The sequence below is a fragment of the Camelus dromedarius genome, chromosome 19 (genome assembly GCF_036321535.1).
Source record: "Camelus dromedarius isolate mCamDro1 chromosome 19, mCamDro1.pat, whole genome shotgun sequence".
Lineage (NCBI taxonomy): Eukaryota > Metazoa > Chordata > Mammalia > Artiodactyla > Camelidae > Camelus > Camelus dromedarius.
In genome coordinates, this window is record NC_087454.1 from 112741 (window position 1) to 124950 (window position 12210).

The 12210-nt window shown below is 51.3% G+C and overlaps 1 protein-coding gene across 18 annotated transcripts in view; it reads left to right on the top strand.

Annotated features, from left to right (window-relative positions):
* Positions 1 to 3993: 3993 nt before the first annotated feature.
* Positions 3994 to 12210, top strand: part of DUSP22 (dual specificity phosphatase 22) — a 56943-nt gene continuing 48726 nt past the window's right edge. For 4 of the 18 annotated variants that reach the window (XM_064476097.1, XM_064476105.1, XM_031435315.2 and 1 more), the window contains exon 1: positions 3994 to 4398. In XM_064476097.1, the coding sequence (XP_064332167.1) occupies positions 4378 to 4398 (21 nt within the window). In that variant the 5' untranslated portion in view covers positions 3994 to 4377. Of the gene's footprint in view, positions 4399 to 6514; positions 6623 to 6949; positions 7330 to 12210 lie in introns of all 18 variants that reach the window. The other 14 variants (XM_064476098.1, XM_064476104.1, XM_064476110.1 and 11 more) reach the window with 11 other exon arrangements.

Sequence of the window (12210 nt, forward strand, 5' to 3'; positions counted from 1 at the left end):
GCCTTGCTCTGGAAAAGGCGGGCTAGGCAGATGCAGCATTGGCAGAGTGTCTGGCATCTAAAAGGATGAATTATTTGTGACCCTCACATCTGGATAAAGGCAACAATCTCCCAGTTGTGTTTTCTCTCCTCCGTCAACAAACATCTGAATGTTTCCCCACAAAGTGGGAACTATTTTAGGTGCTGGATGCTAATACTGACAACAACTCGTCCTTGCCCTCAGGAAGCTTACAATTTTGGAAACTAGGAGTGCTGACAATATACAGGCACAAGTGTTAGGACCTGTAGGCTGACAACAGTGTCACCTTCCCCAACCTTTAGAACCAGGGCTCTATCTTATGCCCCCTCTGCCTGACACTCTGCGCTGTAATCTGCCTGGGAGCTCGTCCTCCACAACGGGCCTTGCCTCTGCCAGCCCCGCTGGGAACTCCACATGTCAACACAGCGTGCTGACTCCACCATGTCTCTCGGCCCTGCTCACCAACCTGGGTATTCACTCTTCTTGCTGCTCCCCTAACGCACACTCTCTGGATGCCTGTGCTCTGAGACCTAAGTTCCCCAAACCCCTTAAGTGGAAGGAGGAAACCAAGTTCAAAATCAGAAGACTGCTTGGAGAGCTGGAAATCGGTGGCCTTTCAAAGGCTGATGTCACTGAAGGGCACGTCCTCATGGTCAGGCCCCAGGCAGGCAGCGGGACTCCACTCTCTTTCTGGACAGTTCTGGAGAAGCAGAGAAAACGTCTTGTGCTCTTGCTTCAGTAGTTACAGACGCCGCCTTTTTTCTTCTTTTCACAATTCGTTGGTTTCTAGCTCTCTTTTTCTTTCAGTCACGCTTTGGCTAGATTAGCTCTTCATCTGGGCCTCGTGTTCTTTGTTTGTTCTCACGGGACAGTGTGGCCTGGGAATTCTGCGGAGGCCAGCACCACGTATTTGTGCGGCTGTAACTGGTCATCAGCGAGAGAGGCAGAGGCAGAGAGTGGCACCCTGAAAGACCGCACCCCTGCGGCCCCACTGCCCGAGTGACAGCGGCAAGAGGTCACTTGCTCGCTGTCTGAAGGCTGGAGGCACCTGTGACTGTCACGACTGAGGTGCCACCGGCGTGGAGCAGCGGAAGCCAGGGGCACTGCAAACACCCTGCAACGCACAGGACGGCCTCGCAGCTTGGTAAACAGACACATACGTCTAGCCCCAGGTGTCAGCAGTTCTGAAGCTGAGACACTCTGCATGACAGTATGTCCAAAAGGTTGAGGAAGATCACTTAACTAATCCCGCTTGGGCTGAGGTTTCTCTCAGTTCCCTGAATTGTGAGTGACACCCCCAATGACCTCACCGGCTCAAATGGCGGCACTTCTCGCGGGCTTTCACACACGCCCACCCTAAAGGCCACAGGTACTGCTCGTCAAGCACAGCACTAACTGGCCACCCTCAACCACACGTGCGTGGTCCCAGCTGGCCCACGTGGCTAGCGACCGTGCCTCACTCTGCACGTGTGAAAGCTTTGTTTGTTTGGCAGCTGCTGCCAGATTTTGTGGTGTTGGCTGTGCTGAGAAACGGGAAAACAGCAGGAAGGAAAGTCTTGGGAGTCAAGATCTCACACGGAGTGAAATCCCACCAGCTTATGATGCTCAGCAATTCTGCGAGTAAGAGGGAACACAAGGGAAGCACGCCAGCCTTGTCCAGGCGTCTTCTTCCTCCCTTTCTATAAGGGAGGAAGCTATAAAGGAAAAAGAAGGAAGACGGGAAGGAGCTTGGGAGCAAGCAGGCCCCTGTCCAGCACGAGCAGAACCGGAAACACCCCTGAGGTGGTGCTGTGGACGTGAAAAGAGAAAACCAGGACCCGTCAAAATGGGCCAGGCTTCCTCTTTTCCTTTCCTTTAGTCATAGAAGGCAAGACACGACAGACGTAATTTTTGTGTCATGATGCAGAGAGGTGCGGTTAGGTTCAAGGACGGGGTGGGAGGAGGGGAGGAAGATAGAGCCTCTCAAGGGGAGTTTCCCTGGTGCGTGTGCACACACACACGAAAAAAATTTAAATCTGACTCTTCTGACTTCTGGTGCTAATAGTCTCACCTTTCCTCATTTAAGCAACAAGCAGAATTTGAAATGAGCTCTGGGCACGTGGTTCTCGTAGGGCCTTACTGTGTGCAGGCCACAGTGCTGAGCTTGACTCAGGAGACGGCTATGGCTGGTCTGAGTTCAGGAGAGATTGTTAAGCAGACGATCTCAGCTAGAAAATTAAGTTTATAAGAAACGAATAAAAGAAAGGAAATGTTCCAAATGGATGGCAGCAGAAAAACTGAATATGTATCCGTCATGCACAGGCAAATACTAACTTACGAGTTGGTCGCTTTTCCACAGTTCGTCTGACTACTGGAAGCAACAACAGCACAAGGAGAGGAGGGAAATAAAAGTCACTCACTGATGGTGGGACAGGAGTTTCAAAGATTCACAGTCCATGATCTCATTTCAAGGAGGAGAAGAGTGGTTCAGAAAAGTTGGTCATCTTGCCCAATGTCACTCTGAGACTTAGAAACAGAGGTTGGTCTTGGGAGTCCCTAGGCAGTCCACTAACCATGCTGTGTCATAAGCAGGAAGGCAGTAAAGGTGATGACAGTGCGGAGCAGAGGAGGAGGAGTTGGTTGGTCCAGGTGACTGGGAAGCAGGAGGGAAAAGAGGACGTGAAGGTGGTTGGAAGGAACAGAAGGAGTCTGCAAGTTCTTTTCAAAATATCAGTATTCCTCAGAACCTCACTACTGTTTTCTCAGCGCTCTGGAATTCGTTAATTTATTCCACAAGTATTTACTGAACACCTGTTTTGTGCCAGGCACTGTCCTTGGCCATGTGGCTGTAGCAGTGAATAAGACAGACAAGGTCCTGTAGGTTGCTTTCCAGTGAGACAGTAAAAAGTAAGCTGATAAATATGATAATGTCCATTCAAGTTAAGTGCTATGAAGAAAAAATGGGGGGTAATACGATCGTGCCTGGAGGATCTCCTTTAGACTGGGTGGTCAGGAAAAGCCTCTTTGAGGAGGTGGTATGTGGGCTGAGACCTCAAAGAGAAGAGCCAGTTTTGTGAAAGCTTGGGATTGAGCTGGTTGGGTAGAGAGCACAGCCCATGCAAAGACTCAAGTGCGTGATCAAGTGATCAAGCAACCAGGGTGGCAGGTCCCAGGAACACACAGAATGCGGGTGTGGCTGTAACTCTGGGAGGAAGGAGGAGCAGATACAATGAAGTCATCAGGGGCGAGCCCAGCTGTATTGGGATGATGCATTTGTTTATTTAACAAATAGTTATCAAGCGCCCACTATGTGCAGGGCATTGCTGAGGATATATAAAAGAAACAGAAACCCCTAGTTCAAGGGTTCTGTCCGCAGGGAAGAAGCTAGGAGTTTAGAAAGGGTGACAGAATATTTACACAGTTCTGGTAGGTTAGAAAGTATTCCACTCCACTGAATCACAGTGCAGACGTTACTTTGTTGCTTAGCAAGGACAGGGGCTTTCCAGAAGCAGTTGTATCAACACACCCATGCACCTACTAGAGCCAGGTTACAACGTGAAGAGGGGACACACTAGACGTCCCAAGCCAGGGTATGTGGTCTGAGATCCAGACATCAGCTCCGCCAGGGTAGGGGGGTTAGGTCATCCCAGAGATGAGTCACCGAGCCCACCTTTCTCCACGGGGTGAGCCTTCTCGGTCTTCGTGGGTGGGGCAGGGCCGTAGGAATCCCCCCACCGGGCCTAAATCGGTCTCACTCAGAAAACCCAGGCAGGGAAGCCGCCACGACCAAGGCTCAATTAGCACCTGATTCACCCAGGCAGTCAAGGCAGGGCGGCAACTGCTGGTAAAAGGGCCCTGAGGCGCCCCGGGGAAAGGCCTGCGGGAGTTTTGGTGACCCTGATCCCTGGGGAGCGGACACGCCCCACTGGGCAGGGGCTGCGCCTGCGCGATCCCTGGCCCCGCCCGGCCCGTCTCAGACCGCGCACCGCGGCTGCGGGCAGCTGGGGCTGGGCCTGGGCGCGCGTGCGCTCTGGACCCCGGTGCCGAGGAGCCGTATTCCCCGATCCCCCGGCGCGGCCCCGGGAGCCGTGTCTCACAAGTCCCAGGCCCGGCGGGGCGGGCGCCCGGGCTCCCTCGGGAGGGGCACAGCGAGACCACTTCCCGCAGGGGCGCCGGTGCCTCTGCGGGGCTGGGAAGTTCGGGAGGGGGCGGGGGACGCGGCAGGAGCCGCGCAGACAGAGGGCCTGGGCGTCCCAGTTACTGTCGCGTATGCTGCCAGCCCGACGGCCCGCCCCGCCCGCCCCGCCCGTTCCCCGCCCGCCCCAACATGCCCTCAGTCCGCCCGCCGCCGCGCCCGGGTGCTAGAGCCGCGCGGCCGTCATGGGGAATGGGATGAACAAGGTAACGTGTCTCAGTCGTGCCCCTGGGCCTGGCTTCTCAGCCTCCGTGCGCTGCGCTTTGCTGGCGGGGGCGCCCCGCGCGGCGTCCCCGTCTGCGCCCCCCCTCCCCCCGGCCTCGCGCCAGGGTCTCCAGGCCCCGGGCCCCGCCGCTTCCGGGCGCGCCGCGCTGCGGTGAGAACGAGCCCTGCCCCTCTAAAGCGCCGGCGCTTGTTCTGCCGCAACTTGGGCCGAGCTTCAGGAGGTTGCGGTTTCTCCGCCTTCCCCCTCCCCTTCACCCCGACATTCGGCTCTCGCAGCATCACCACCACGTCATTACTAAACTGGAGTAGTTCAGTGTTTTCTCATCCGTAATTTCCTCTTCCCAGATCTTTTTTTTTTTTTCCGTGTGCGCAGATAACTTTTTCTTGTGCACAGAAAAGTTGACTGAGGCCTAAGTCCGGAGGTGCTTCTGATTACCTGGGGCGGGGGCGGTGAGAGAGCAGGTTCGGAGCTGATGTTCCCCGGCTCCCGGGCGTCCTCAGCGGGGCGACCTGTGGGCTGGCTGCTGTGCGGACTCTGCGTTCCAGAAAATCCGGTCGCTCTATTCCTCTGTCTCTGCCGGGCCCCCGCCCTCTGCGTTCCGGTGCCCCCGACCCTTCTTCCTAGGCGGTGGGATGGTGTGTGCCTTTCGAGTCAGTGGAAGGTACCAGATTCCAGCTCTTGCTTGGGGTGTATTCCTGTTAGACACAGGGTTAAGGATTTAATGATCTGGTACTGCTGGTTTAAAGAAAAGAAAAAACTTTTCTTAAAAAGCCCTCAGTAAAAACAGTGCCTCTTCACAGGTCTTTGCAGTGGTCTTGGGTCAGAGATTAGTTTCTGGCCTCCCGTTTCTCTTCCCCCATGTGTGCCACTCACCCACACCTCCGCCCGTGTTCAGCCCTCCTGTTGGGTGGGTATGAACCTCATGTGTCTCAGCACTGGGGCCAGCAGTGGTGTGGTTCTTCCAGCCAGCGTGTTAGGGTCCAGGCAGCAGAGGTAACCGGTGTGCCTGCTTGACTCCTCACCTGCCCACTGTATTTCGCTGTGTCCTGAGACAGCTTGTGAAGGGACGGGTCTGTGATTTGGGCCTGCGTGCCTGAGGTTTTCTGGCAGCAGGGATTGTATTCCTTGTGTGCGAGGGCTTCTTTGAGGGGAAAGAGTGGGGAGCCGTGATCAGATTTGGAAAGAGACCATCTCCCTTTTGGGTAAATACTTGCATTATGTTCCCATTAGCACTAGAATCCGTCAGTACCCTGACCTGCTTCTTAAATGAAAACAGAACAAAAAAGGGGCTTCCACGAGTTTGTGGGCCTTGCCATCAATTGTGGTCATACCTCAGCTTTCCTTTGGTTCTTTGTACAATTTTTTCCACTTGAGCTGTTCACTCTCCACCTCTTTTCAGCATTTAATTTGTAGTATCTTTCCATTATAACTCAAAGAACATGTTTAGGAATACAAATCATTGCCTGAGTGTCAAACTGAATTTCAGGCTTTTCAGCAAAAGCAACCATATTCATAGCATGATTTTTACCTTTCAAAGAAAGTAGTACATTTCTCAATGGTATTGTTACCATAACCATCTTGTATTGTAAATATAGCCACTATCTCTGATGTAGATATGGAGAAGCATCCAGAGTTAAAGTCAACAAGTATTTATTGTGTACCTACTATGAGCCAGGTGCTGTCCTGGCTGAGGGGGCACGGGGAGGGGTCAGTGCTGAAGGTCTTTCACAGAACCGTTGGTGTGGACCAGCAGTTGCCCCATAGAAATACAATGTGAGCTGTATATGCAATTTAAAATTGTCTAGTGGCCAATTTAAAAAGTGAAAAAAGTTAATTTTAATAATATATTTTAATTAACTGAAATATATTGAGAATATCGTCTTTTCAACATTTAACCAACAGATAAAAGTACTCATAGAGTGATTTATATATATATATTTTTTGTACTAAATCTTCAAAGTCTGGTATGTATTTTATACTGAAATCACATCTCATTTGGGATTAGCCACATTTTAAGTACTGAATATCCACTGTGGTTAATGCCTACTGTATTACACAACACGGGATTTGTGTGTGTGTGTGTGTGTATTTTACAGTGAGTGAGAGAGAGAGACAGACAGAGACGGAGTCTGAGAGAGAGAAGGAACACAAGGTGGCGAGGAGTGGAGGCTCCAGAGGAGAGATGGCAGGTTATTGAAAGTCGGGTGAGTAGACGTGATGGCCTGGCCCAGAAGTGGCCTTCCTTTGAGGCCAAGAATCCTACTGGAATAACGACTTTTAGGCTTAGATCTGAAGAATTGCTCAAAGTTACAAGGTCATTTAGTGGCAGAGTAGATTGCTAGAAGCTAGAAATTAAAAGCCTTAATTAGTTCATTTATTAGTGTGTGATGTGGAACTAGGCTTCATAGTTTCCTCATCTGTAAAAGAATGAATGGTTGATTTGCAGACTTAGTGGAATTAGTATAAGGTGCTAGCCACAGAAATCCTTTCCTAAGAACGTTTATAGATAAACATGAACACTTCATTTGCAGGGTGTGTGCCCTGAGGTGACCGGGACAGGACTTCTTTCCAGTCACAGAAGTCGGTCATCCTTGGCAAAAGACAGCTTATGAACTAAATGCAGATTCTGTTCTTCCTGGTTTGAATTTAGCAGTTTAAAAAATATGTTTTATGTCCTCACGGAGAATCTTCTCATCAGTTCGTCCCAGTCTCCTGTGGCAGAACACCGTGTCCGTCTCAGGTGCACACAGCATGCTGCGTGGAGAGTGGATGGGAAGAGGCTCCTGGATTCTGGCCGATTGGAGATGATTAGGAAACAGAGAAGAGAACACAGCAGTCATGATCTATTGTTTTTGGAGCCTAGTGTCATGTGCTGCAGTTCACAAAAGCCCAGCCTCGCTGTAGCCCTCGGGTCAGTCTGTCTTACTCTTTGTGCGGGGTAGGAGGTGGAGACTCAGACAGAGTATGCAGCATGGCCAAAGTCCTGACGCTAGAAGGTGGCAGAACCCAGTTCCTCTGGGTCCTGAAGATAGTACAAGTCTTGTCTTTGAGCTAGAGTGCCAGTTCATGCCAGGACAGATCATTCGTTCATCTGTCCGTTCAGCAGTTAATCACATTGGGTTACTGAGTACCTGCTGTTGTCAAGGCGCTGTGCCAGATCTCGTAGTGGGAAATAAACGTGAAAGACAGGAAGACCCTGCCACCCAGCTTGGTCCCGGGCAGCCTGCAGGAGTGTCCTCTCCTGGAGGTGAGCCCCCGAGGACTTCGGCGGTGCAGCTGCGGCTCTGGGGCTGATGGACAGATGGTGCCGTGCTGGTGGTTTCTGTCTTCTCTACACCACCTCCTGAACGTTTTCCATTCTCAATAGTGCAGTTTTATTTCATGCTAAAGAAACAGATGCTTAAGGCAATGCTCTAAGTGCACACAAGAGTATCCTCAGATTCTTCCTTTCATAAATGCAAAGTGGTTAAGTCCATGGCCAGATGGCATTAAGAAAGTCTGTGACATGTAAACCTTCAGGGAATCCACCGAAGTCTCCCCTCGCCGCTGGCTTTGAAACCCAGAAAGTCCTCTCTGACCCGCGAAGAGTTAAGATCCTCCACCCTATGACCCTGTGCTGCTACTTAATCAGGAATTTTATCTTACATCTGTTTGGGTGGTGCTCTCAGATTCCATAGCTTCCTGCAGTACTAAGGGAAATGTTTAAAAAATAAACTCAGAACATCTCCTGTCTTAGGAGCAGTGTTGTTTTGTGCCCAAGTGCTGTTTGTGGCTAAGGACTTGACTTTGTCCATTTATCTGTGGTCAGTGTGGGTGCGGTGCGGGTGTGAGGGCACCGTCAAGAGGGGCCGTCCACCATGGGGAAAACTTACGATGATCACAGAGGGTTTCTGCAGAAGGAATCGGCCTCATTATCTCTCCCAGACAGTCTTGTTGCAGAAAACAAGAATCGTTTTTGACCAGCAGAGTGTCGGAGCATTCTCCTTTGTGGTGTGTGCTGTTTCGTCACCGTTTATTCAGTGACTGTGTCTTCAGAGCCTATCTCTGTGCCTGGCTATTGGGGCCACAGCAGCCACCCAGGTGGACGGTGGGCAGGAACGTCCTCAGCGGAGGGAGCAGTGGTTTCAAGGCCCAAAGATGGTCAGGACCAGTTCTCTGCTTGCTTTTTTAGAACCATAGAACATTCCCAAGTTGCATTTGCATGCTTTTTCCTTGATGTATCCTTGCTTCTCACTGCGTCGTGGTGGCTTCCCTCCCGCCGTGTTCTTGCTTCTGGCTTGAGCTCAGACTCTCCACCCGCCAGCCACTCTGTCCCAGATGAACATTCTGCCCTTCCCTGGCCTCCTCCATGAAACAGCTCCCTGCTGGAAACTTATTTTATTTTATCTCATTTCATTTCATTTCATTTCACGTTCTCTTTCTCTGTGCTTAGGGTTACCAGCAACAGTAACATCAGGGAGGTCAACAGGCCAGATTTTTTGAGTTTGGACTTTGAATTATGAGGCTGACTGGTGTAGAAGTGTAAGTGTTTGTGGGCTTTTTAGTCTCCTTGAAAACAAAGATGCACTTCCTCTTGCCAATGGCCAGGCCTCCAGCCTTCCCAATCTTGCTTTGTAATTCCATACGGAAGAAACCACAGGAACTGGGGTTGAGCAATTTGCTTTCTGTTTCCAGTCCTTGAAACTGTAACTTGGTCTCCTGGTCTGAAAAATGGAGTTAAAAGTTTAGTGATACAACTCTGTCCTCTCTTTATAATTAAAATATTTAAATGCATATAAAATGTGCATCTCACAGTTTTACTAAGTTCAGACCTCGTCTTTGCCAGCATTCTTCCCTGGGGTCCCGTCTGGGTGTCACTGCCCTTTAACTCCAGCCGCAGAGCCATCGGCGTGGTGTCCCTGGCCCCGAACAGAACCTTCCCAGAGCGGAAGAGGGCAAAGCCCGATCTCCCAGGCCTCACCCACCGTGGGTCTCCGTCACTCTCTTTTCCTTGCTTGGCCCCCTCGCACCTGGTGCACACTGTCTGTTTGTTCCCTCATTCACTGAAGAAAGATTTACTTAAGTATCCACCAACCAAGGGAGAACCTCTCAATTTTGGAGAAAACATACAAATACGGCTCAGGCAGCGGTTAGAGGTCATACACTAGATGTCTGTGGGTCAGTCAGCCTGCAGATGTGTTTTATTTATCACAATATTTAAGGTTCTTTTTTTTTTTTTTTTTAAACTTAGTTCACAGTAGTTGGAAATTGGGCTGTTCTCCATAAAAGCTGGGTACTGGATTTGGGGGCCTGGCCTGCATGTCCACATCATCGCCTTGGCCATGAGGAGGGCTGGGGAGAGTGTGAGGCCTGGGGCAGAGGCCAAGACAAAGCAGCCTCCATCCTTGCCAGTCTCTCTTGCTGAGGTGTTGAATTTCTGATAGCTACTTGGAGCCTTAAGAAGATTTTAATCTGAGGTCACAAGATCAGCTTTGCACCTGGGAGGCAGGTTGAGCGTTCTTTTGGAAGGATAAGTCTGGAGGCAGGGAGAACTCTAGGAGGCTGTTGCCGTACACCGAAGAGGGTGTGCTAAGATGCTTAACAAAGGCACTAGTGCAGATTCCCAGAGGAGCAGACTAACTGGGGACCCGTGGAGGAGTGGAAGTGAGTGCTGACTGAGCAGGAGTGGTGTCCAGAGGAGGAGGAGCCGGCTCCTGGAGTGCCAATGCGGCTGCTCCTGCAGGTGGGTAGGGCTTTGCTAGGCTGTGACTTCCTTGAAGGGCTGTGCAGTTCATTTGCATTTGTGCATTTTTCTGCGTTGAAAGGCCTACATCAGGGTTCCTGGTTGTCAGCACAGGATCCAAGTGTGAGTTTTAGGTAGAATAGGTCAGTGGACCAGGATGGCTGGAGAACCTGATTCAGGCTGCTCTGCCAGGAGCACGTCCTAGAACTTCTGGTGAGAGCGTTTCTGGGGCCGCCCCAGGATGGGCTGCTGCTGCCAGTGGTCCCTGCGTGTTCCTTCAGCCCTGCTTCACCTGCTGCAAGAGAGGGCACTCTGGGCGGTCTCTGGAGCCCAGTCTGGAGCAGCCGTGGAGACTTCAGGCCCACGTCCTGTCCCTGCCGGAGCCGGCAGGCCAGTGAGGGTGGGAACCTGGTGATTGCTGTTTGTGTGGTACCGGCTGGGCTCTGCTTCCCACCATGACTCCACAGAGGGGCATGGGGACCCCGAAACACAGGAAAGGGCTTCAGAGGCTAGGAAACCAACAGAATAATGGTCAGCTACAAGGTTTATAATTCTTGAGCATACCCAAGGGATGAGGGACCCCAAGCATTGAGGATCTCCTCCCTGCTCACAGAGGATATTGGGGGCAGTGAAAGAGGATGTTGGGGAAATAGAGGTTGTCTGGCTTGGCTGGAGATGGAAGAAGAGGGGGAGGCCCTCTAGAGGTAGGAAGCCATGCTGAGATTCTCCATTCATTTTCCGTTTCAGCCTTCTTTTGTTTAGGAAGGGGTTTGCCACTAAACACTTTGGTTTAGAAAATGACCCAATGAGAATATGACTTTAGAGAATTAACCTGATAGACCCAGAGTTGAGTTCAGCGGCTGGGGTGCCGGCCCCCGTGTGCACTGAGCTTCTGGACGGGGGTCCTTGGCCCCACAGCTGAGGGGCAGAGACTGTGATGGGAGCAGAGCGGAGGGGTGCCCTGCAGGGAGTGGGCTCCATGGTTTCATTCTGGGTGACACCACCAGGGGACAGGAGGAATTGATTGTGCGGGTCTGTTTCAGGTAGTGGAGCAGGGAGTGGAAGCCTCACTGGGGGTGAGTCCCGGAGGGTGGATTTAGGAATCATAAAGTCATGGTTCTGGAGTAGTAGAGGACAGAGCTGAGCTAATCTCGTGCCCTTGTTTTATTTAAAAGTAATATAAGATGTATCTGTTCATGTTTAGAAGAGATGGTAGAAGTGTAAAGAAGAAACACAAAATGGGCCGTAATCTTTTCCCCAAATAACCTCTTTGACTTTCTAACAAAGCTAAATTGAAGTCATGCATGTGCACAATACGGAAAAGTGCAGAGATGCAGAGTGGGGTCCTCGCCAGATCTCCCAGCCCCCGTGTCCCCTTCAGGGGTGAGCACAGTCAGGAAGGCATTCCTTTATTTTGACCAGGATATTTCCAAGATACAGTGAATAAAACACATGAAAACATCTGCTTCTGTCTAACAGCTCCCCACACCTGAGCATCTTAGTGACACTTAACCTGGAGCCCTGGACACTGGCAGCGGCTGCCCGTCTTTTGTGCACCTGCCATCTCCACCTCCTTCACAGTCTCGCCAGGAGATACTGGTGTCTTTCTAGGGCCTGGCTTCCCCTGCCTGTCCTTCCCTCTCTCCTGGCCCGCTTCTCTTGGCTGCCAGGTTCCCTGAGTGTCACTGCCTCCTGGAAGTCCTTGGGGACCCCAGAGTGGTTAAGGCACCTCCCCATTCCCTGGGCAAGGGAGGTAGGACGTTGGCAGGGCCGTGTCTCTCGGTCACACCTGTGTCCTGAGTGCCCAGGAGGTGCCTGTGTGTGACAGGGACTCAGTAAACCATTCAGCCACTGTAATATATTCTGTGCCTTTGGGGAAGCAGACATGCTCTGTGACAATGTTGTAGTCCATTGGAACTGTCGACTGTATGAATTGGAAGGCCTTTGTGGTCAGTGTTAATTTTGCCATGTTACAAATGGCAGGGAAGATTTTATTCCAGACCATTGCAAGTGAGAGATGGAACTCCACTCCCAGTACAACAGAAGCAGGTCAGGGAGTGGATGGAAAGT